Source organism: Alosa sapidissima, chromosome 11 (assembly GCF_018492685.1).
Source record: "Alosa sapidissima isolate fAloSap1 chromosome 11, fAloSap1.pri, whole genome shotgun sequence".
Taxonomy (NCBI): domain Eukaryota; kingdom Metazoa; phylum Chordata; class Actinopteri; order Clupeiformes; family Clupeidae; genus Alosa; species Alosa sapidissima.
Window position 1 is genome coordinate 7,033,982 of NC_055967.1, and position 24,895 is coordinate 7,058,876.

Here is a 24,895-nt window from a genome sequence, read left to right on the forward strand (position 1 = left end):
GTTTACTTTTTGGCGCAGTACTACTAACTGGAGCAAGTATAATTCCGCCGCTGCTAAGACACTAGTCCCTCAAAATGTAATGCGGTCGTTGAAATGCAAGGATAGAATAATGTTATAAAATAAATAATGTTGTAAAATAAAACTATCAATACAGACATTTACATCGATAGTCTGGTGTTATAATTTATTTGCCTTGGGTGTACTTTGGAGTGGGTAAGACTGTTTTTAGTGGCAGGCTAGCACATACCGTTGACTTGCGCTAGCCTAGCACCTGCGAACTCTGCAATTAGAACGACTGGATGAAACGTGTTGAAAACGGTCTCCACTGATAAATATCACACTTGCTTACTTGGAAATGAGGTCCTATGTCCAAAATCCTGAACCACCCCTTTAAACACGCCAAAAGAAAGGCTGAAAGAAAAACATAGTCAAACGAGTGGCCGTATGCACCATAAACACTTAACCAAAGTGTACATCAACACAATGCCCACAGAACCCACAGTAAGGTTAACCCATAGAATAGTCCCTGTGCCAGGCAGGCACACTGGCCATCCTGTCGGACCGGCGCAGGCCCGTCGCCCGAGACACGCTGGGCTCCGACGGGGGTGAAGTCACAGGGGCCTCAGAGGCCGGCAGCGGTGCACGAAGGAGGTCCCGGCTCGACGCATGGCATTGACCTGGCATTGCTGGCGCAACAGAAGTCGTCTGCGTCCCGCGCAGAGGAGAGCCCGCCGACGTCAGTACTGGTGGCGGAGCGGGCCCTGTTTCCGACAGAGGCGTTATGGGGCCGCACATGAGGTCAGGCAGCCATGACGTCACAACAGGTGCCGGCATGGCAACGCAAGTTGCCAGATCGTCGTTGATCGTTCAGGGTGGCGACTGGTTGTTGCGAACCGGGCAGAGCTTGCGCAGAAATCTCTGGTTTCGAAGCGTGACCCTGCCTGACCCATCAATCTTGATTATGTACTGATCATGGTGACGCACCTCCACGACGCTGCCCATCCTGTCCCACCTGATAGGGTGGGGTCCCGTCTGGTTCTGCATGCGGACCATGTTCCCCACCTTGAAGTGGGAGGCGTTTGGTGTGCTCCGCCCAGGCGCCAGCTGTGCGGATGTGCCGTTTCCAGAGGGCCTCCTCCCTCGCCGTCAGCGTCTCACGCCAAGTCTTATGCGGCCTGTACTTCCCGGGGATTATCGGGATGAAATCGCTTATCGGGCGGCTGAAAACACACATCGCTGGGGATACTTTTGTGTTTGGGTCCGGTGTGTTACGGTATTGCAGTATCACCCTCTGCACAGCGTCGGTGTCGAGTTCACCCTTCGGGCCTGTGTTGTCGGTGATAAGGCGCTTCATCGTCTTCACCCCAATTTCTGCATGGCAGTTGCTGTGGGGGAAGGCCACTGATGAGAGCCGGTGGTGCACGCCCCATCTGCGCAGGAAAGACCTGGTCTTGGCCGAGATGAACACTGGCCCCCCCGTCTGATGCAAGCTCTTCAGGCATCCCGTACGTGGCAAAGGCACGACTTTGGTGGCATATGAGGTCGGCGGCGCCACCCATCGACCTTGAGATGATTGGCCAGTTCGAATAGCGGTCCACCGTAACAAGGTAGTGTACGCCCCTGTGCATGAGTCCAAAGTCCAAAGTCCAAACACACCGTCTGGAAGGGGTAGATGGCTGGGATGGGCGGGGTCGGTGGTGCCGCAGGTTGTGAAGGTGCCATCCGGTGGCAGTGTTTGCAGTCATTTCGCGTGGCGCTGATGTCGGCCGAAATGCCTGGCCAGAACACAGAGGATTCTGCGCGGGTGGGCAGCGTGAAGGGCACTCAGTGCCTCGCCGCGGAGAGAGGGCGGTATGATAACTCTGTCCTTGTACAGGACCACACCGTCAGCTGACGTAATGTCCTCGCGGTACTGGTGGAAGCCACGAATCGCCTCCGGCATCCCAATCCTCCATTTCCTCCAACATGGTCACCATCGCTGCTGGTAGCCTCCCTGACTGCAGTGATTTAAGGCCCGCAGCGCACCATGTCAGGTCACCCTCCTCAATGTCGTCGTCCTCTGGCTCGGCCCGGCGTAGGAGAGACAGGACATCAGCGTGTATGCTGGGTGAGAGGTGGGTCACCATGACGGCATTGTAGTCTGGGAGATCTATAAGTGATGGGCGCGAGATGCCGACCGGCCTGCGTGACATGGTATCCGCGTCCCTGTTCCTCATGCCCGTGACATGCACGATGCAGAAGCGATAACGCAGGGTCCTCTCCTTGAGGTTTGTGAGGCGGGGGTTGGGTATGTCGTCAAGCGCAATGTGGCCAAGGAGTTTCAACAACAGCTTGTGGTCGACGGCCACAATTAGGTCTCCGCAGCCCAACACAAAGTAGCGTACCTTGTCCAAAGCGTCCGCGACTGCGAGTGCCTCGCCCTCTATGGGCGTGTATCTGGATTCAGCCGCATGCGTGAACCTGCTGCTGACCAGGGTCACCTTCCATCCATTGGTGCAGCAGAAGGGCCTGACCGGTGTACATCAACAGTGCTTCTGGAACAGCCAGAAACCGACACCCTCCTTCGACCAGTCCTTGGCGAGGAACGTTGGCTTGGACTTGTCGAAGATGCGGACACCGCGCTTGATCTCCTGGACAATTGCCTCCTTCGACTCGCGGAATATGTCCTCCAACTCCAGGGACCACTCGAAGCGTACCCCACTCTGCAGGAGCTTGCGGAATTACTGCATAAGTTCAGGCATACTGAAGGCATAGGCCACCTGGTGGACCAGTCCGAACCATGACCTGATGTCAGTGGTGTTACGAGGTCGTGGAAAGTCGCGGATCGCCTCCAGGTAACGGCTGCATGGCCACACGTCAGTCATGGTGATTGTGAAGCCTGCAAAGTCTACAGTGGGTGCGCCGAAGACAAACTTCTCCGGGTTGAGGATGATTCCGTTCCGGCAGCATACATCCACCCATTGTATCACCTGGAAGTAGCTCTCCTCGATGGTATCGGCCCACAGCAGTGTTTCATCCACACACTTACCTAGCGTTCATGGGCATCTGAAAAACCTTTTTCCCCAGTGAAAACGTCATCATTCTGCATCATTCACGTCACGTCATGTGTGAGTCAGAGGTTGCCCATTTAGGGGCTCATCATCACTTTTGTCGTCACGTTGTAGTTCGTTGGTAGTCCATGTGGCCTTTCATGTCCAACAGTTTTAATGTGAACTTTGGAATTTGCCGTTTTTGTCACTTGAAAGCCGCATATTAGGTCAATTGATGTCGGACATGATAATCATCCAAACATCTGCCATTTTGACCTTCAGTGCTGCCAAAACTGCGCTACACCCTCTAGTCCCACCCTGGTCTTGTGCTGTGCTGTGTAAAAGGGGTAGTAGAGCGGAGAAAGCCAATGTGTGCTGCTTTTACTGATATATTTAACGATACGTGCATTAGGGTTACTAACCAAACAATGTCAAACTTGGCACTGCAGTAGTCTAGTAGTGAGTGTTTGGGAATGAAAGCTCAGTTGCTCACATTTATTTTGTGTAGGTCTTAATGCAACATTTTACAAAACAGCTGACAGGGCCACAAAGGACTGTGAGCGAGTCAACAGCAGAAAACCCTAATTAGCCAGCTAAAATGTCCTAACCTGGTGTTTAGGGTGCATCCTATATCTTCCATCCGCAAACCATCACATTAGCGAACATTAGTGTTGTGGCTAACTAACTTAGCTCCTGTCAGTATGGTCCATAGGTATGGTCAGAACACAATGGGATGACAGTGGAGACAGTTACAGTGCTGTTATCAATCTGCTCGGTATACCATGTTTATGTTTCACAACTACACAATCAAACTAGCCTCCATCACTCAAAATGCAAACGTTAACATTATTTTACCTATGGATATAACATCAAGCTGGTGAAAGATTTGTAGCCTACCTGCAGTAAAAACCAAGCATGTCCGGTAAACATTCTCAGGTTTATTTCGGCTTCAAAAAAACATAGCAATCACATTTCACCTGAAAATCCATTCTATGCTATCCATTATGGTTTTCGGAAGTGAAGTGGAGTAAATTAATGTGTCCTACAGCAGCTATAATACGGCTCTGTCTTGCTTGCGCCATCTGGTGGACAAACTACGTAGAAACCCCCATGGAACGTAGAAACCCCCATTCTATGAAACTTGGCATACCCCCAGAGGATGTCAGGTTATTCAAATTTGGTGCAGTTCTGACCATCTCAACTGAAGATAGTGGCGATTAAAGTAGAATAATAGTACATTTTCATTTTTTACCGGGGTGGGGGGTGGGGGGTGCCGCCTAGCTCCACTCATCTATCTGGGATCGATCCATTGGAGTGGTGCTTCAGAAGGCTGGCCCTTTTTAAAAAATCCTTGCATAAGATTGGATAAGCCACTTGTCCGTCATCTATTGACGTGCTACTTCAACCACTCACATTAAAGCCAACCCGTGACGCTGAGAACAGTCTCACAGTCGCTTCTACGCTACATCGCATCTATGAAACTCCCGCCCTGCGTCGTGATTGGCTACCATACAATCTCGTGCTGAAATCACTCTCAATGGAACCCGGTGTTTCGGTGTCCCAGGTATTGTTGACCAAAAATTCAGGAAGTAGGCTAGATGATGAAAAAAAAAACTTTCACAATCCCGCTAGCGGTGGTCATAATAATTACAAGGTCACAAGACCTCACCACATTCAATGTGTATATAGCCTACATTAATACTTCTACTCTAATCTATGAAAAATACCAACCATAAAGAAAAAGTCGAGGAAGACCAAGTCTAAGTCAACCAAGGCTATATAATAAGTTGATTTCACAGCCAAAGTGATTCACCTCTGCAAGCATTTATCACAAGCAGTGTGTGAGTGTGACATATGCCTATGTGTGATAAGCCGATGAGCCTATGTCTAGTGCCGAGGACAAAAGTTTAGGCTATGTCTATTTATGAATAAATCACTGATGTTATCAATTTCCTCTCAACCCACAAAACAAACAAAAAGTAGACATGAGGTATTTTTGTTAGCCTAAAGCCTATATGTGGGGAAATGTTGAAATAAATGAATACATTTGGGAATACAGATGTAAATAGCCTAAATAGGTATGATTACAATAGGAAATGCATACAAGCGGAAAACGTATCTATGTATTTCATAATTATTTAGCCTATACAAATTTATTTAGGCCTACACATGTTGGTCATGTTTTGGATCTCCATTGCTGAGCCTATGCTTGATATCTCATGTAAACCATTCATAAACTAATTTATTCTAATGACATTATCTGTCGAAATTTAACCAGATTTAAGGGTCCTTTAACCAGATTTAAGGGTACTTTATTCAAGCCAGTCTCAACCAAATCAATAATAGCTCATTACTTCACAACTCGCATTGGTGATATTTCGGACCAGACAGGCATATTTTAAGACAAGCTGTAAGTGGCAGTGTGAGTGATAATTTCTAGACGGGTCTGTTAATTAAAGTCAGATATTATTTAAATCTGCTGCAGTAGCCTACGTGCAAGGATAACTTTTACAATACACGCGGGGTTATCTCATATGTTTATTTTGGGATTAATGCAGTAGCTGGATGTAATTACAACACAGCGAATGGGGTCCTTAATTGAGCAAGCAGGCAGTAGATGGACAGGAGCATAGCCAGGCAAATGCCAGGCATAAACGCGAACTGTAAACAACTAGTAGAGATAGCTAGCTAGTTAGCACTAGCTGCTAGTCTTTATTAAAATAGAAACACGTTTTATAATCTTTTTTCGAGTGTGTGATCTATGTTGCACTGTGGAGCTTTAGTGTTTGTCGTTAGTATTGTCCCTAGTGTAAATTCAATACATGTAAGAGGCAGCCTGGCGGAATGACTTCAACTAGCTAGCTTGAAACCATAGCTGGCTAGATGGGGAAGCTAGGTATCCTGCTAGCAGTAACTTTATGTTATTAAATTGTTATGAAGTAGTCGGCTGTGCTCGTAGCCTTTAGATGTTTTGGAAGCTGATACATTTCACTGCTTTTCGTTTAACGGTAAGATTGGTTTCGTGGTGTAATTGCGGTTAACGTTATAACCAAAGGGTTCCTGTCCAGCTACGGTTCACTTGCTCGTTAGCTGGTATCAGTTACGTTAACGCTAACGTTAGCTAACTCGCTAGGTGGCTACGTTTGTCGGTGTTTTGCAGCTGTGTTGAAGAAGCCTGCTTGTTAAATAATGGCATACTCCTGCGATGGTGTCAAATAACAATAAGAGGTTTATTTCTTGTGTACAATAATCATTATCTAGCCATAGAAGAGCAAACGTCGTGGCCAATAAACGTATTTTTCTAGCAGCTCCACAATGACTTGTCTGGGTAGCTAACGTTAGCTTGATCCTATGCGAATGGATAGCAAACAATTGGGCGAAACATGAATACTATGAGTGAAACATTCAGTGGCGCTAGCTGTCAAAGAGAAATGTCATGAGGTAGAAGCTGTGGCTTTTACAACTTAGCGTTTTTCTCGTCATTAGCCCCGTTTTATACATACCAAGCGTTGTGGTCAACGTTTTGTATTATTAACATAATGCCACGCATCCACTCAGACCCCAGGTTTGACAACAGCATCATTATCATCTTTACAGAAGTGCATCGGTGAATAAGCAAATTTCAGATGGTAAGTGTAATTGTAAGATCATTCTTTTGCCATTTGCCTCGATTCTGTTGACATGGTATTGGGGGATCTTTTACCTAGTCCGTACATGTGTTTACTTTAATGCATATTAAGGCTCCATTTGACCCTAACAACAAAGTAACTTTAGTTTTGATGCGGAAAGGTGACATATGCGGGTCACCTTAATCTCTTGCTGCCACAGATTCAAGTTTTTAGGACCTTGAGTTGATCCGCCTTACCAAATCTTGCCAAATGTATGACTCTGAAAGTAAACACACATTTTACCTCAGCAATGACAGTAATACAGGCTGTCTTTCATCAGTTTGTTTTAAGCTCTCCAAAATGGGTGACATGAAGACCCCAGACTTTGATGACCTCTTGGCGGCTTTTGACATCCCTGATGCCACTGGTCTGGATGCCAAAGAAGCCATCCCGGAGAGTCACGATGAGACAGAGAGTCACCTCAAGCACTCAGGGATGTGCATGGATGACAATGTCTCTCTTTCACACTCTGCATGTGCAACTGACGTACCTGCTGTCAGTGTCATCGTGAAAAACACTAGCCGACAGGAGTCATATGAGTCTGTGACGGAGAAAGACAACCCACATTTTGGGAACCTGTTACAGAATGGCTTTAGGGGGGCTGTAGGACCTCTTGACACACACCATGCAGATCACAGCAGCTTTTCTAAAGTTGATAGCCTGTCCACAAATGGAGACTGCTCCAAAAGTTCCTTAGAAAAAGGCCCGTCTCAATACAAGGCCGAAAGACTGTCATCGTTTGCAAAGTCGTTGCCCCAGTTTAGTCCTATATCCAGTCCAGAGTCTGAGGATATGCAGACCAATGGTGTAGTTGATGGCCCAAAGCAAACAGAGGCAACCTTTTACCCAGCTGGCTCCTTTTTTGCACCTGCAGACACCCCTGTGCCTGACAATCAAAGACGAAAACAGCCCTACAGCTTGATTGACCAGTGCCATGATCAAGACCCCCTTAATGAAACTGTGAATGTTGTGAAGACCGGCAGCATGTCCAACAGGGAGGACATGAAATTTGACTATAGTGTGCAAGATCGGCAAAAAACGGTGTCTGTTTGTGATGCTACAGATGTGCCCATGAAGGACCACCAAAATAACATTGGTGAGAGAAATAAGCATCCTGTTTCTGAGACAAACACAACCTTATCTCGGAAAAGTGTCAAACCGCCGTCCTCTAAATTATCCTCTTGCCTTGAGGCACTGGAAGCTCTGAATGCCAGACATGATTCAAGTGAAGTAATCAGTAGGGACATGTCCATGCCTCTAAATGAAACGGTGAAGGCCAGCCCGAAAGTGCCCATTTCACCGAGGAGCCCCTGCAGTCCTCTCGAAGTCGTGAAGCAGCGCCTGAGCAAACAACCCGACAGTCCCATGAGCATCTGCAGTGACAGCAGTGGTAAAGCCTCTCCCGCACTGGCGCCCAGCTCCTCTCCAGCCATACCTAGAGTTAGAATAAAGACCATCAAGACCTCATCTGGCCAGATCAAGAGAACCGTTACCAGTGTTTTGCCTGACTCAGAGGCAGAAGACCTGAACTCCTCCATTGAGTGGTCTCCAGCTCCTTCCTCTATTGAAGAGTACCCGTCCAAGACAACACCCGTACACCCCTCCCCCGACGTGACCAGCGATGTCATGTTTGAAACGGAAAAGAACTGCTCCCCAAGGGCCCTTTCAACAGTGGCCCGGCTGACAAAAAGCAAGACGTCAGGGGGCTCCAAGAAGTCGTCCTTTTCACAGAACGCTGGTGGCAGTGCTAAAAGAACTACACAGGGACAGAAGCAAAGAAAGGGATCCTCAAGCCAAGGAGGTGGTGCTCCGAACACTGGCTTCCTCCCCAAAGCCTTACACCTTGCTAACCTAAACTTAGTACCCCACAGTGTCGCTGCTTCTGTCGCCGCCAGGTCATCCTCGCAAAGACAGGGCCAGTCCCAGCTGTCTTCCTCAGTGGTATGCAGTGGTGTTCCTTTAGTTCACCAGGTTAAAAAGGCAGCCCCAAATTCACGGGCTGTGCTTCCCAACACTGCTGCCATGACACTGAACAGGTTGTTGAATTACTCCAACCCTGTCCCGACGTACGTACCTAACCTAAACCCTCCACCCGAGTGCAATATCAGCCTGCCGGCTCACGGCTACAGCTGTGCCGAGTGTGGTGACTCTTTTGGGCTGCAGAAGAGCCTAGCGGGCCACTATGGCCGGAAGAGCGTCCACATCGAAGTGACTTGCACCCACTGCGCCAAGACGCTAGTTTTCTTCAACAAGTGCGCCTTGCTGGCTCACGCGCGAGAGCACAAGAACAAAGGCGTTGTGATGCAGTGCACGCAGCTCTTCATGAAGCCAATTCCTGTCGACCAGATGTTCTCTCCGTCCGGAGCAGAGCGCCCTCTGCCTGTAAGCTCACCGGCCTCTTCTTCTGCGCAGTCTGTCAGAAGCCAGCCAGTCATGCCCCTCTATCAAGACCGGATCATCCGCCACGGACTGAAATGCCTGGAGTGCAACAAGCAGATGTCTGATTATAAAGCGCTTGCAGGTCACTACCAGAGGTTATCAGAGGAGAATGATGGACTGGTGAGTAAAAGTAGACAAGGTGAATCTTGTGAATCACGTGGAGATACTTTTTCCCCTTATGTCATCTGCTTAAACATAAAAATGACAAAACAACTTGTCTCTTTTTTGTGTGTTGCGCACAGATGTGCAAGGTGTGCACCATGCTCTTGCCCAACAAGTGCAGCTTCAAGGCCCATCAACGAATCCATACCCACAAGTCTCCCTACTGTTGCCCTGAATGTGGAGCTGTTAGCCGTTCTGTGGACATACAGAAACATGTCAAGGAGAATTGCCTTCACTACTGTCGGAAGGTTGGATACAAGTAAGTGTCGGTGATATTCTGCGTCCTGGTTTTTTTTCTCTCTCATGTATTCTTCTTTGGTTAATAATAAATATGCCGTCTTCTCTCTGCAGGTGTATCCATTGTGAAATGCTCTATGTATCATTTACTGTTCTCAAGAGCCACATTGAGGAGAAGCATTGTGAAGTATTCTACAAGTGCACCGCCTGCCCAGTTGCCTTCAAAACATCTGATGGCTGTGGGACCCACATCAAGAATAAGCATAACGACAGCACATTGTCTCCACAGTAAATAGATGACTTTTTCTCACACACACTGAAAAACAAATGTAGTTTTCAAAAGGAATCAGGAGCTGAACAGTGCTTCTTTGTTTCCACAGGATAATATATAAGTGTTGCTGTGAGACTGTTTTCAAGAAGAAGCAATTGTTGTTTCAACACTTCAGTCAACGTGCCAAAAAGCTTGCTGCCTGTGTTTTCAAGTGCCCTGAATGCACGGCGTTCTTTATGCAGAAACAGCTGTTGGTGCAGCATTTCAAGGTTAGACATAGTTTCTCTTCTCGTCTACATCATTCCATGGAAACACGGCTGCCATGAAAAATGGAAAATGGTGGAAACAAACATGTAACCCTGCCTGCTAGGCTCAGATGCATAAATCTGCATTTCTTTTCTTTCTCCATTGTTGTTGCTGCTCTAGGACATTCATGGTGGAGTCTTCAGAGGAGAAGCAGCAAGAAGCACAAAACAAGTGGAGGCGAGTCCCCAGCGGCAGGAGCCCTCCATTGCAGTGCCACAGCCGCGGGTCAGCCTCCCTGCCGACGTAGGACTCAAGAGGGAGAACCCGCCGGCGCGCAAGTCCAGCAGCGCCACTGGCGGCGGTAAGAAGAACGCCGGCTGGACGTGCGGAGAGTGCCTGCTCTGGCTGCCCGACAGGGACACCTACGTCACTCACATGAAGACCAGTCATGGCAAGGTCTGTTTCATTTCAGAGTTTTAAAAAAGGCAGTGACGCTACTTTCAGAAAATCATGACCTTTTTAATAAAAATGTTGACTGCCGTAGTAATATTTTATGTTATTTATATTTATTTAATTTTATGTTAAAATAGTTAAATATGAGCTTTAAACAAATCATTCATTCAAATCAGTTCTACAACATTGATGGTATAGATTGCAGTAAAAAAGTACAGTGGAAGGGATCTTCCAGAGAGATGGTAGCCTGAAAGTCAAAGTAAATCTCACAGAATTATCTCACAATATTTTTTAGTCAGTCAAAAGGCATCCCTGTCGACAGTGTGATCGGTCCTTCAATTCCTCCATGAGTCTCAGGCGACACATTCGCAACGACCATGACGGCAAGAAGAAAGTTTATACATGCTGGTGAGCCCATCTGTTTGATGGTTTGCTTTTGTTACTATAGCTGCACTGTTTATTCAATATCAGTTGATCAGCCTGGTCAGCCAAAGGCCAGCTGTGTTTACATGTGTGTGTGTGTATTTGCCTGCATCTGTTCATGTAGGTATTGCACAGACGAGAAGCTGACCTTCACCAAACACTTTATGCTGAAGAACCATATCAGCCTGATGCATGGAATCAAAAATCCAGACTTTAGTCAGATGTCCAAGGTGGCACCTCAGGAGACAAACAAGCCCTCAAGAGAGGTCAGTCCTATTCTTAAATATTCTTAAAAGGTTAAACATTCCATGATTTTAAAACCCATACACTTTTTGCCAAATTCAGATAATGGGTCCTAGTGGTGCTGTTCAATGTTTGCTGGTGAAAAAATGTCAACCAGTATTTCCTAAAGCCCAAAATGATGTTATCAAGTGCCTTGTTTTGTCCACACACCTAAGGTATTATGTTTACCGTCATAGAGGAGTTTAGTCAAGCTGAACATATTTAAGTAACAGCACCACTAGGACCCATTATTGGAATTTGGCAAAAAGTGTATGGATTTTAAAATCATGGAATTTTCCTTAAAAATGGACACAACGGATTACCAAAATAGTTTGCAATTGATTAATTGCTGCAGCCATACAACACACATGCTTATGCAGCACGGAAGGGAGGGTTGTAATTCAATGGCTTTTGAGTATAAATATCAACAACCTAAATGAAGATCAATTAGGGAGACTTTTTCTGGGTAAGCTTCACTGTAGATCATAATCTTTAGTGTGACATGTTGATTTAAATCAATCATTTAAATTCTGCTGGTGGGGAATTTCTTTTCTGACCCCCAGGCTGCAAAGAGAAGTGCCGAGGAGATGCAGGTGGGGGGAAGTGCCGGTCCCCCCCAAGATGGCTCCTCAGCAAAGCGCCCAAAGCCCCAGTTCCGCTGTTCCAAGTGTGGATTCAGCACGCATGACCAGGGTCTCTTCCTGGAGCACATACCTCAACACAAGACCCACCCTGACACTCCCCAGTGCCGGAACTGCGGCCTCTGTTTCACCTCGCAGCTCGCTCTGAGTAGACACCTCTTCATCGTCCACAAAGTCAAGGAGCCGGAGAATAAAGAAGAGGAGGAGAAAGACATGCAAAATCACAAGCCTGAGGAGAAGGTACCGGAGGCGCTCAGTGCTGAAAAGCCAATGGAGGGGGCACAGTCATCGGAGGACAGCGCATCCACAGTTACCCAGGAAACTACCCGATTACATTGTAACAAATGCAGTGAGACTTTTGTTAAGGAGTCTTCATATGACCTCCACATGCAGACTCATGAAATGAGTGGGGCATCATCGTCAGATGGAGCAAATTAACATTGAGAGAGACTTCCAACCACCCAGAAGCTGCTACCATCTTTTTCTTTTTCTGGAGTGAAGTGATTACTTAAGAAACTTCTTTGCAAAGTATGCAGCTACGATATGTGGTACTTAAAACGTGTTGCCTTACAGTAAATGCAGATGTCTAGTTTACTTATGAACAGTTTTGTCAGAAGGATAATTTCAGTTCAAAAGGTGCACTGAAAATGGTGCAGATGAACACAGTTTAGTATGATGTGGATGCAGTGAGTCCTGTGAGTTTTGTCTTTTGTATTTTGACTCTTTATGTGTACAGAATATTGGTGTGTGTACATGTGTATATACATAATCCTATATCTATGTCTCCTTAGTATGTGTTGAGGATAATCGTAAATTATTTTCTTTACATTTACGTCCATGATTATGATACATGTATTTTGAAATATAGCAGAACAAATGTTTTTGGTACATAGCAACACAGCTGTCCAGGCACAACATTTTATATGAATTGTATATTGTAAGAAACTATTGGTCAGTCATTGGGCACTTCAGAGACAGTTTTCAGGGTCACCAAAGATCTGTCATCAAAGATAATTTAGAATGGAGGTTGATTTCATCAGATATGTATCACGGGACTTTTGCCATAGTTATGTCGGCTTGTGCAATTGGTAGCCATATTATGTATTGAAAGTTATTGTTACTGACTTAAAGTAACAGATTTATTATGTCCAAGTGTAGGTTATTTAGAATAATGCAATTTGCCCATGATGAATACAGGAATGAGATTTAGCAGTATTTGACTATTTGGGATGAGTGATTCCCCAAATTCTAACATGGTGTCTCTAACCCAGGTATTTGATCTCAGAGAAAATGTGTTTTTGTGCTCATTCCATATTAGAAAAAGTTGTCTATTCAAATTGAGCCACTCACAATCAAAAGTAGCACTTTTGCAGTTAGATATAGTAGAATAGCTTTACAGTAGTTTTTTTGTTATGCACATCATGCTTTATTGTCCCATTGTTCACCTTGATGTTGGTGTTTTTATGGGTAATATTCAGAAATATCAGTTTTATTTTATTCTTAGAGGCCTCAGTAGTTTGGGTTCATCCTCATGTGGTTTCATTGATGTTGACATGCTGGTGTTGCATTCAGTATGTTGACATAATCCGTATGGTCCGCCTACTCTAATCTACTTTTTTGGCTGATTGTTGGGTTGTCAGTGAAGAATCATGTGGTGAACCAAGGCAGAAATGATGCTCTCTGTAACTGTATGCTGTGTTGAAAACAAGATTTACTATTGAGGATACATGTATGTGTGATTCTGCAGTATATGTGAGTCCATCTGGTAGTCCTGCCTCCAAGGTGTACTGCAGTGGTCTGAATTTGAGTACAAGTTGTCTTGAGCATTTAGACTGTTCTAGGGTAGTGGTAAATGGAGTTATTTTTAAGGATATGTTATCTCCCATATTACTCAATTTTATAAATTACTTTGGAGATGTATATTTATGGTCACATTGACTGCACATTGTCATTTCTTTTCTATTTAAGTGTGTGTCTATCTATCAACCATTGCCGTCATCCCTAAGAACGTAGATCAACTTTCTACAAAATGACTCCCTTAAATCTTTAACATACTGTTTTTATACTGCCCAATAAGAGAAACTTTGTACTTTTGATAATATACACAATAATATCAAAGACTTCAATCTAATCCATGTACAGCCGTAATGCAATCTCAAGGTCTGTCATCGGAAGCTTTTCATAAGCCATCATATATCTATTTAACCTGCATTGGTCATTGAGCCTTGCTGGTATGTTTACTTCAGATTACTGCAAATAAAACTCATATGTCTGTAATTTGCATGTTGTATGTGCACTAATTTTAGTAGGCTTATTGGCATCCTTCACCAGGAACTGATGTGTTCAAATCTTTCATTCACAACACAAGTGAGCAAGTATGAAATTAAATGTGTTCATGTCAAATTGATGATAATAGGGCTCACCTCTAAGATGACTTGTTATATTAACGTTATGTGGGCGGGGATTTCGATGTCAACACACACCGGAAGAGACTGCAGCACTACTGCTACCTTGCCTGCAAATCAATTGTTATAGTAGCGGGTTTACGTTCCGGTGCAGTGTAATTTATTATTTCAACAGTCGGTTCTATAATTATTGCAGGAATACTGTTTCCTTTTACAGAATGCTGTCTTTAGACTTTCTCGATGATGTTCGGCGAATGAATAAGCGCCAGGTAAGGCACACGTTAAACAGTTGGCTAGCTAGCTAACATGCTACGTAGCCATAGAGCATGAACTATTAATACACGTCATTTCATGGCCAGTTCCAGTAACGTTAACTTTTCTATCAAGCGTTTTGCTTTAATTGTCACTGTTAGTTGTGTGATTGGTACAATAAACGTTAAGTGTCTGCATGGATAACGTGGAGGCTAGTCTACATAATGCAATTGACTAGCAAATCAATTGCATGATGTACGTGATTATAACTTTGTTTGCCTGCTAGCAAGCTAACCAGAGTTAGCCAGCTAGTTAGAGGCAAGCAGTAATGTTAGGAGATGATCAAGGAACCTGTGTGAAATAAAGCAACAATCTGTAAAATGGCTACTGTTTGGCCAAAAAACAGCCAATGCCTCGATCGACTGAAAAGGGTTTTGTTTGCTAAATGTGAAAACCAGTGATTATCTTTTCAGAGGACCAACCATATGGTTAACGGAAACTATCGCCTTTCTCCCGCAGCTTTACTACCAGGTGTTGAATTTTGGCATGATAGTATCCTCAGCCTTGATGATTTGGAAAGGACTAATGGTCGTGACTGGCAGTGAAAGTCCGATTGTTGTAGTTCTCAGGTGCGTTATCGCAGTACATTTTATAATGTGCCACCAAATCAACTGGTAATTTTTCTTGTAGGCCTACTTATGTTGTATGTCTTCCTCTTTCAGTGGTAGCATGGAGCCTGCATTTCACCGAGGGGATCTCTTGTTCCTAACGAATAGAGTGGAGGATCCAATCAGAGTAGGAGAGATTGTGGTCTTCAGAATTGAGGGAAGAGAGATTCCTATTGTGCACAGGGTGCTGAAAATCCATGAGAAGTAAGACCCCCAACACTCACATCACCTTCATCACAATTACTTTATATTTCAGTAAAGGTTAGTTCAATGGTGGAGTCTGCGCCTTATGTTCAGATCTGCATGTACAATGGTGCCTGATGTGCAGAATCCGAAGACCAATCATGTCGGCAGGTGAAAACCGGAAACCACACAGAGAAACTGATGCCTGAATACTACTGTATTAAAATAAACAGAAACAGTATAGATAGTGTTTCAGGCTAAGCCCATCGTTAGTGTTCTGTTACAGTGAAGCATTTGGTTTGTGGCTTGTCCATGCCAGGCCTTTTATATTGTCTTGGTTTATTTTGATACAGTGCTCTAGCATCAGCCTCTGTGTGGTTTCCTTTTTCCACCTGCCCACTATCTATGTAAGGTCAAGCTTTGTTTGATGAATATTGATGTATATCCACTTTTATGATATTTCTACACAACAACAACAAAACGTTTTTTGTTGAAATAGGTTTTCCATGCCTAAAACTACCATTTAGAGACCTTAGATTGTCAGCATGTTTTTTGGGAGCATGTGTGATATCTTGCTCATGGGTCTTTACCTAAAGCAGTCAGGACATCTTGAGCATGTTACTAACGTGATGCTGATGTCTTTGCTTTGCCTGTGTCTGCTTACAGGGAGAATGGAGACATCAAGTTCTTGACAAAGGGAGACAACAATTCTGTGGATGACCGAGGGCTATACAAGCAAGGCCAACACTGGCTGGAGAAGAAGGATGTGGTGGGAAGAGCTAGAGGGTAAGCACCAGGCACACAGGTGTATCTCAAAGATTTATGTTAGATGTCATTCTGAGTATTAAAAAAAGGCTGCACAGTGAAGGTACACTACCCTAAATCGTTTTTTAACTATTATTTTTTATGTATTGTCTTAACTGTTAAAGATGTACTTATTCTACAACAAATTCTCTTCCACCCCCTAGATTTGTGCCATATATAGGAATTGTGACCATTTTGATGAATGACTACCCTAAATTCAAGGTATGTACCTGTACTTCAAGTCTTGCATGTTACAGTAGAGGCTATATGAGTCTTTCCATTGGCCCCTGACCTTGCTTTGTATTTAACCTCTGATCTTGTTTACCTTGCAGTATGCTGTGCTGTGTATGCTGGGCCTGTTTGTGTTGGTGCATAGAGAGTGAGGAATGTCACACAAAATGCTAAATAATGTACTCATCCAGCCGTCTGCATTTTTGAATGGTCTATTTAATTTGATCCAGTAAATCATGCACTTGTTACATGGTTAAAAACGGGATTTTCTACCACGTTTAGCAGTATACAAATAACACGCTGTGAATGAAAGATGACAGAAACAGAAAATTATGTTATTTTAAATATTATGAGTTTTAAGTGTGTTCATTTTGTTCTGTATACTGCAACTTTATCTGGTCATTGTCAATCCTGTTTCATAATGAAGATTTTTGTATGAATTATAAATAAACATGTTGAGCCAGTTTGAGTCTCTGGTTATTATATGATTGATGATTATGTTGGCTTGTAATGTTTTACAAATGTAAAACCATGTGGCCATATGTCTGCATCCAAATATTATGTTAAATATGTTTTATCTTGATTGTCAGATCATACTGATATTTAGTATGGGCATATGGAATTTTGGGAAGTCTATTCCAGACATGGAAAGTCAGGGAATTGTATCATGTTTGGGGCAAAGTCATGGAATATCAGGCTAGGAATATCAGGGAATTTAATACAAATATATGTCTGCAGAATTGGTGTATCTGATTATTAGCTTTACTGCTTGCTTGAGTAGCCCAACTTTGTTTATTCAATGCCCATTTATTCTTCTCCCGCTCTAAAAAAGTAAAAGATTCTTGAATGCTGCTCGGCTGCTCTGAAATTATTGGTTAGTATTGTTCGTTATATATAGTAGGTCATGGAAATTTAGTTTTTTTTTGTCAGGGAAAAGTCATGGAATTTTACATTGACAGAGTGGGAACCCTTTAATTGATTAGATCAGGGGTTTTCAACTAATTGTGAAACAGGGAGCACCATTCTGACTAATTACGTAACCCCAGGACCACCACTGAATAAAAATACTGATTCCCACATTGCAGCTACATTACTGAATCCATGGTCAGGGACCACCAGCAGTGTCCTCATGGACCCCAAGTGGGCCGTGGACCACTGGTTGAAAACCCCTGGATTAGATGCTTTCCTGTGTAAAATACAGTATGTTCTCATGTGATCTTTTGGATTACAAGAATGCAGTGATGCACACGGTCACACAGTCTGACAAACAGTTAGACAATATTTCTACAATGAGCCACAATTTGGGTAGAATCTGGTCCAGACAGCAGTATTCACACATCAGCATTACCACAAATGTTCATGGAAATACCTCCAGTTTCAACAGCCTTTTAATAACAAGCCATAATGAAGTCACATTTGGAACATCAGAGCTGATATCTGTCTTAATCAAACAGTAGTATGAATACCCATTTGCAAAGATGTCATCATATCTTAATAAACTCACACAGTCTGTTATAAAATATAAAAAAATATAAATCCAGTAACTACATAACAAAGAGGGAAAGAATATTCCAGATCCACAGTCTTATGTGGACTGGAGTAACTGGAAGTTATATTGAACCTTTTTTTGTCTAAAATATGGACGGTTTTAGACATGTATTTTTTAGAAGTTATTTGGTTCGCTCTACCCTGTTCATCTATATAAGTACTGCAGTAGTAAACCTTAATTTTGGTATGATTATATGGCAACTTATAGACCTTGTTGGAGAGAGACTGCTGTGCCTACTGTGCAAGAGTTGAGGGAAAACAATGCTTGATTTGATTGACTGTTGTGGTGCGGACCTGATATCTTAATGGCTACTGTGTTTGCAGTTGAATAACGTTTTTAATCTATGCCTTTAATCATAAAACGCAGTCTGAATATCCAAATATGTCCTTTTTTCATGCTGGTTAAATGGCTTAAACAAGACCCCACATTGGCTCAGTAGAACCCATGTGTGGATAAAAGTGTCTAATAAGCCTAACCATAACAAATGTATCATAGTAAACAAACCGATTACGATTTCAAAGTGCAGCATGGAAGTCAAGTGAAAGTCATGTGAAAGGTGTTAAAGAATTTTACCACTTGAAGCGTGCATCTGTCCTGTACGACTAGCCTACGTAGTCCTCTCATAGGAACGCGCATAGTAGAAAATGGGGAGTTGTCGGACATTTGATGTTGCTGCACATGTTGAGGCGTCTCAGATAAAAATGCCCCTCATAATAATGTGTGGTTATCCATGTAGTGGAAAATCTAAACGTGCAGAAGAGTTAAGGCAGTATTTCACTCAACATAAAGACAGAAAGGTACACATTATAAATGATGATATCTTGGGAACTGAAAAGAATTTGATCTATGCAGGTAAGTGTTAAATAATATATGGCCAGGCAGCTAACTCTACTAGTTGTCTAGCATCAGTTGATGAGTGACATAATGTTGCATGAAGTGCTATTAATGTACTGTGTTGCCAGCCATAGGTATCAACCGGCACAATTTAAAGTGCGTATGTCAGGTTAAAAAACATTTTTGACAAATGAAGGGACATGAAGCAAGATAGTAGTGAGTAGTGATTTTTCTTGAAAAAAAAACAACTTTAAATGCAATAGAACAATATTTACAGTTATTCCACTGCTTGGTTGAATTTCCCATTGTCCTACGTAATTTAGAACGACCATTAACCGTATGTTATCTGCACACCTATGAAGAAGATCCATTTTGTGGGCCGTATCACACTTGTATATTAATTCGCCGAACTCGTTGTGAAGTTTAAATGAACTGTCACGTTGCATCCGAGCTGTAAAATGCAGACGTTCAGAACATGGCAACATTGTAGCATATGGCGGAGGTGGCTTTTAGCTAGATGGATGACAGCAGGCTAAGTAAAATAGCGATGTTTCCAAGCTAAAGTTCATCAGAATCTTGGGATATGCCCGCTTGACAACGGGAGAGATAGAACTAACGACTGGCCTTTGGCCGTAGCAACCATCCATTTAGAACTAGTAACAGCAGTTTGTCCTGCAAGTTAAGAAATTAGTTGATATGTGTTTGAAGAAAGTAGTTCTACAAACAAGACGAGTTGTAGCGATTAAAACGTTTAAATTGTAACAGGAAATGAACACAACGCAAGTGGCAACAGTGGAATAAGCGGGATAATGGACTCCACGGTGGTCTGTTCACAGAAGTGAATGCACTTACGAGGTTTAAACGGCCCTCCGCTTCGCGTCTAGCCTGGCTAGCGCCACTTCGCGTCGGGGCCGTTTTACAACCTCGACCGTGCATTAACTTCTGTGAACAGACCACCGTGTCGTCCATGATCCCTTACTTATTTTTATAACTGAATTTATGAACATTCCAGACACAGTGATGACCTCATAAGAGGGAGTCCAGCAAAGTTGAGCATAGGGGAGAATGGGTTTTAGTGCATTTTCTTTTACACATTTACATTTCTATAAGGCCAAAAATGTTCTCTATGACATACCAGTGGTTCATAAGCATGAGCCTGACTGGCAGGGACAAAGTAAAGACGAATAGGCTACAAAATTTAGGTAAATCGTGGCCATCAAATCATCAGTGAGAAATTGATTAGGGGTGTGAGTAGGATCGGATCACTTAGTATGTATCATGGCTTCAAAATGGCAGTTGTGTCATTTGCCATAACATAGGCTTTCATATAAAACAAGTTAAGTAGAATCAGTAAGCAAATTACGCACTTTAACTTATTTGGTGTAGACCTACCTGATAACGTGATCCCAGAATACCTAAAATTAGCTAGATTAATTGAACTGTTACAGCGTTAGCTGCTATAACCAGTAACCTCATTTTTGTTGTAATGTGTCCTATTAAATCAATACTAATAAATTACCGAGTTGTGATGCAATTGAACGAGTTTCGTTGTCTTTGTAATTAGTTAATAACTTATATGTATATTACATAGATTCTCAAAACGAGAAGAATTTGAGGGGTGCTCTCAAAGCAGAAGTCGAGCGGTGAGTTGAACTGTATTGCTCCTATAACATTTTGGCTCAATGTAGTTCATTCATTCAGTCTACCTCTAGTATATTTCTGTTCAGCGAAGTGCTGTTTTTTTACATTTCAGAAAAGTCACCAGAGATGACATTGTTATTTTGGACTCGTTGAACTACATTAAGGGTGAACATTACCTTCACTATTAACATTTTGTTAATTTCATTTTGTTATGAGCTACTTTACTATTAATTACTTTTCCATTTTTTGTCATTTTCAGGATACAGATATGAGCTTTTTTGTTTAATCAAGCACACACAAACACCTCACTGTCTGGTATGAACTGCGGCCTACAAAAACTCTCAAACACAAACCAAACTGTTTAATTAAAATTGGAATGAATCTGTGTGAGACACCCGCCCATCTCACTCTGATCCATGTTGACTCACCCAGGTTTACTGTTTGACGTCAGCTGATGGAAGCTCAGACTGGAACAAGAGTAGAGAATCCAGTGACCAATACACTCAGGAAATGTAAGCAGAGTTTTACGTTTTGTTTTGAAAGAGTTTGCCACCCAAAACATCAGATTCCTTTAACCGGATTTGAAAGTGTTGCAAGCTAGGCACGAGTTTGCAAGTGTACACGTGGGTTCGCAACAAGACATTTTAAGCAGCTTTTTAGACTTTATCCTTGCAAGTGGTTGATGTAATGTACCGAAAGACTGAAGAATGAAGCAGGATCATTTTTTGTATTAAGCTATAATATGGAATTTGCTGAGCTATTCAGCTGCTAATTGTTACTGTTGAGTAAGCAAATGGTCTACAAGGAATTTGCCTTACACATGTCTCATTGTGTTTTTCTCTTGCAGTCTAGATGCACTAGTATTACGTTTTGAAGCACCAGATTCCAGAAACAGATGGGATAGCCCACTTTTCACAATCCAAAAAGAAGACACGCTTCCATTTGAGACTATATCTGATGCCATCTTTAAAAGAAAAGCGCCACCTCCAAATCAGTCTACCCAGAGCGTAAGGGAAATTTTGAATTGAATTTTGAATTGAAATTGTTTCATATTTTAGATTCTTAGTTTACCTTCATGACTGGCTTTTACACTATTGGCATCATTATTACCAGCTTCTTGAGATAGTCACCTGGAATGCTTTTAATTGACACGAGTAAAATAAAAAATAAAAAGCATGTGCTCAACATGTACAGTGGCTTTCAAAAGTATTCATCCCCCTTGGATATTTCCCCTTTTATTGCTTTAATAAATGGAATCTTTGTCAATTTAATTTGGCCTTTTTAACACCACTAATTTACAAAAAAACCCTCTTTAATGTCAAAGTGGAGGCAAATTTCTACAAAGTAATGTTAATTAATTAAGAATATATAATGCAAAATAAGTGATTGCGTAAATATTCATCCCCTTCAAGTCAGCATTTAGATGCACCTTTGGCCGCAATTAAAGCATGGAGCCTACGTGGATAGGTCTCAATTAGGCTTGCACAACTGGAAACTGCAATTTCACTCCATTTTTCTTTGCCAAACTGCTCAATCTTTGTCAGGTTGGAAGGGGATCAGATGTGAACAGCCCTTTTCAAGTTCAGCCACATATTTTCTATAGGATTGAGGTCTGGGCTTTGACTCCAGAACATTCACCTTGCTGTCTTTAAACCTTTTCTGTGTAGTTTTCGCTCTATGCTTCGGCTCATTGTCTTGCTGGAAAGTAAATCTTCTCCGAAGTCGTAGTTCTCTTGCAAACTGAATCAGATTGTCGTCCAGGATTTCCATATACTGTATATGGCACATATGTATGTCACGTCATATTTTGGCAACGAATACAGAATACAACATATGTAAAATATTAATATGTTTCTTTATTTTTCTAGCAACCTTTGTCATCCACTAACTTTTTGTACGAGTTGGACAAAGTAACACAAGAAGTGTTGATGGTAAGTGCACTTTCAAATAAACTGTTTGGGATGTGTTCGCATCATGCACTTGATGGTCCTGTCAAGAAGAACTACTGAACAATGTGCGTGGAATCTCAAATGCAGTCACATATGTAAACTTTGGTTGTATTTCAGGCTATTCTTGACTCACAAAAGACAAGTGTCCCTGGAGATCTAATAGCAATTCCTGGAGCCACAGAAAAAATATCCTTTGCCAATGTTCTCGTTTAAGAAACGCCATAAGTTGGTTCCCCTTATTTCTGACAGAATATGTGCAAAAATTATATGATGTATTGTGTACTTGGTGTGTCCATAGGGTGGCAGTAAAGTTATATTACATACTAGTTCAGATTGTTTGTCTTGCAAGGTTCTTAAATTCTTTGTGCCAAACAACTCAAGAGATTAGTAGAGTTACTAGAGTAATAAGCTGCATAGAAAAGACATGATCAATAATACATTACTAACACTCACAGATATTCTCTCTGTTTTTTAACTCTGTGTATGTGTCTGTCTGTGGCTCTTTGGCTGAAAACATACATGATGTATGGTGGTAGCAAGCGTACAACTGTTTTTCACCTTAACTGCAAGTCATACATAGAGCTGACCAGAAATGTCAACATGGCTGAGCTGAGGAAGCTTCGACGTCAGTTCATAAGTTACACCAAAATGCATCCAACTGAGAACATTGGAAAGATTGCAAACATGTTTGTGCAGTATCTCAACAAGAGTATGCACTAAATGTTTTAAAATTATTTATTTTAATTGCTCCAGTCTTATTTTGAGTCGCTAAACTTTTTGAGTTGCTACTAGCAACTTTTTGAGTTTCTAAACTAATTCCTGGTCTGTATTCTTACACAGAAACTGTTTATTTTTGTGATACATTTTAAGAAGTATACCATGTTTCTTAGACTAAATAAAAATGTCCAGCTCTGTATTAGTATTTTATTATTAATGGGTCATCAGAAATGCACGGGGTTAGTTTGTAACGCCAATATGGCAGTTGTCTACACATATCCTGCCCCTTCCGTGGCAAAAAATGTCGACATGGGAATACATTGAGCCAATCATGTGGTGTGTTGTGAATACATTGTGCCAATCGTGTGTGACCTCGCCACTGGAGCAAGGTTGGTATCGTGAAGCCTTGCGCACACGCATTTCTGCCGAAATACATGCCTGTTAAGTGCCCAAAAGTGTTACAATATGGCTGCCAAGTAGAGAGACTTGCCTAAAAGGACTTTGCTATATCCACTTCCCAAATATTATCCACTCATTTACTGATTGTTTCCTGATTGGTTTTGGCTTTCATACAAATTGGCTAGGCTACAGAGTTGCAGCACACTTATAAGTGTAATGTAGCACAACTCTGACCCTGCAACTCTTGAGCTTTGTCACTAATCCCTAAGAAATACAGTTCACTAGACTAGTCTGAATATTACTGCCAAACACAAATAGGTTATCAGACCCCTGCACACATTCCACATCATTTCCACATCACCATTATCCTTGTACTAGACATACTGCTTTATAAGGCTTAACACATTTTAATATACACTCCAAACAATTCTTCTTGCTCCAGACCATGTCTTGGGGACCCTCCAGCCCATGGCACTGAGCACTATATGCCCTGAAACAGAAAACCCAACAAAACATAAAAATCACTAAAGCAACACAATGTAAGATTCAATATGTTATACCCCTTAGCATTTACATACATACTGTATGTCTAAAACTTACAAAAAATATCATCTCTGCTATAGGTATAGTGTAATAATAGGCATTATGGGTATATCAGCAATGACGGACACCATTCTTCCTATTTTAAGTTAGTGCATCAACAAAATAAGTCTGAAGCTGATATTATAAGGTAAAGAAAATCTGCTTTAAATAGACATACAGAAATACTACAATACAAAGATCTATGTAGCATTTAATAATCCACACAATCTGTTGCAGATAAACTCCCCAGCACACCGATCACATCGTATTAATGTATTTCACAGCATAACTATCCTTTTCCATGGGTGTTTTGAGGACAAATTGAACCCTCCAACAGAGCGGTTCACACACTCTCTTTAGGTCAGTGATCTCACAAGTGCGTGTGTGTGTCTGTACTGAACTTTCAGCTCCTATATAAACTCTATGACTGCCATTCAACTGTCACATTTACAGCAGCTACATTTAAGTCTCATTTAAAACAGTTGCAACGTTTGTCGCAAAACTCTTCTATTGACTCTACTCTGAATAATTCTTTGTCTCAAAAAAAAAAAGGAGAATAGCATGGCTCCAAATTAAAATTGTGCATCCATTGGCACAGTTTAAATGTTTGGTATATTGTATGCATTTAATTGTGTTGTGTTTTATAAAAAGGTTTAAATGAAATAACAACTTGGACTTAAGATAAATAATCTAACTGATTTCATAGCCTCAGTTATCAAGATTGTTTTTCAACCTGTAAATATATAAAGCATAGTACAAATGTTAAAGTGTTGAAGTGAAATACTCCTGGTTGAGGCAGTAAACATCTTGCCATGTGTTATACTCACTCA

At 42.2% G+C, this 24,895-nt stretch overlaps 3 protein-coding genes across 3 annotated transcripts; all 3 read left to right on the forward strand.

Annotated features, from left to right (window-relative positions):
• The first annotated feature begins 5,353 nt into the window (after window positions 1-5,353).
• On the forward strand, window positions 5,354-14,128 carry znf592 (zinc finger protein 592). Its single transcript, XM_042110558.1, has 9 exons — window positions 5,354-6,658; window positions 6,978-9,256; window positions 9,379-9,557; window positions 9,650-9,823; window positions 9,916-10,075; window positions 10,233-10,508; window positions 10,801-10,913; window positions 11,053-11,194; window positions 11,774-14,128. The coding sequence occupies exons 2-9, from the start codon at window positions 6,998-7,000 to the stop codon at window positions 12,287-12,289; spliced, it is 3,819 nt and encodes a 1,272-aa protein (XP_041966492.1). The 5' UTR covers window positions 5,354-6,658; window positions 6,978-6,997; the 3' UTR covers window positions 12,290-14,128.
• Window positions 14,129-14,327: 199 nt separating this feature from the next.
• On the forward strand, window positions 14,328-16,557 carry sec11a (SEC11 homolog A, signal peptidase complex subunit). Its single transcript, XM_042111247.1, has 6 exons — window positions 14,328-14,525; window positions 15,028-15,137; window positions 15,231-15,380; window positions 16,026-16,145; window positions 16,328-16,385; window positions 16,496-16,557. The coding sequence occupies exons 1-6, from the start codon at window positions 14,475-14,477 to the stop codon at window positions 16,544-16,546; spliced, it is 540 nt and encodes a 179-aa protein (XP_041967181.1). The 5' UTR covers window positions 14,328-14,474; the 3' UTR covers window positions 16,547-16,557.
• Window positions 16,558-18,605: 2,048 nt separating this feature from the next.
• kti12 (KTI12 chromatin associated homolog) lies at window positions 18,606-23,281 on the forward strand. Its single transcript, XM_042110350.1, has 9 exons — window positions 18,606-18,795; window positions 20,369-20,420; window positions 20,531-20,583; window positions 20,678-20,733; window positions 20,851-20,930; window positions 21,266-21,425; window positions 22,287-22,349; window positions 22,485-22,553; window positions 22,944-23,281. Exons 1-9 carry the CDS (start codon window positions 18,645-18,647, stop codon window positions 23,085-23,087), a joined length of 828 nt encoding a protein of 275 aa, XP_041966284.1. The 5' UTR covers window positions 18,606-18,644; the 3' UTR covers window positions 23,088-23,281.
• The last annotated feature ends 1,614 nt before the right edge of the window (window positions 23,282-24,895 follow it).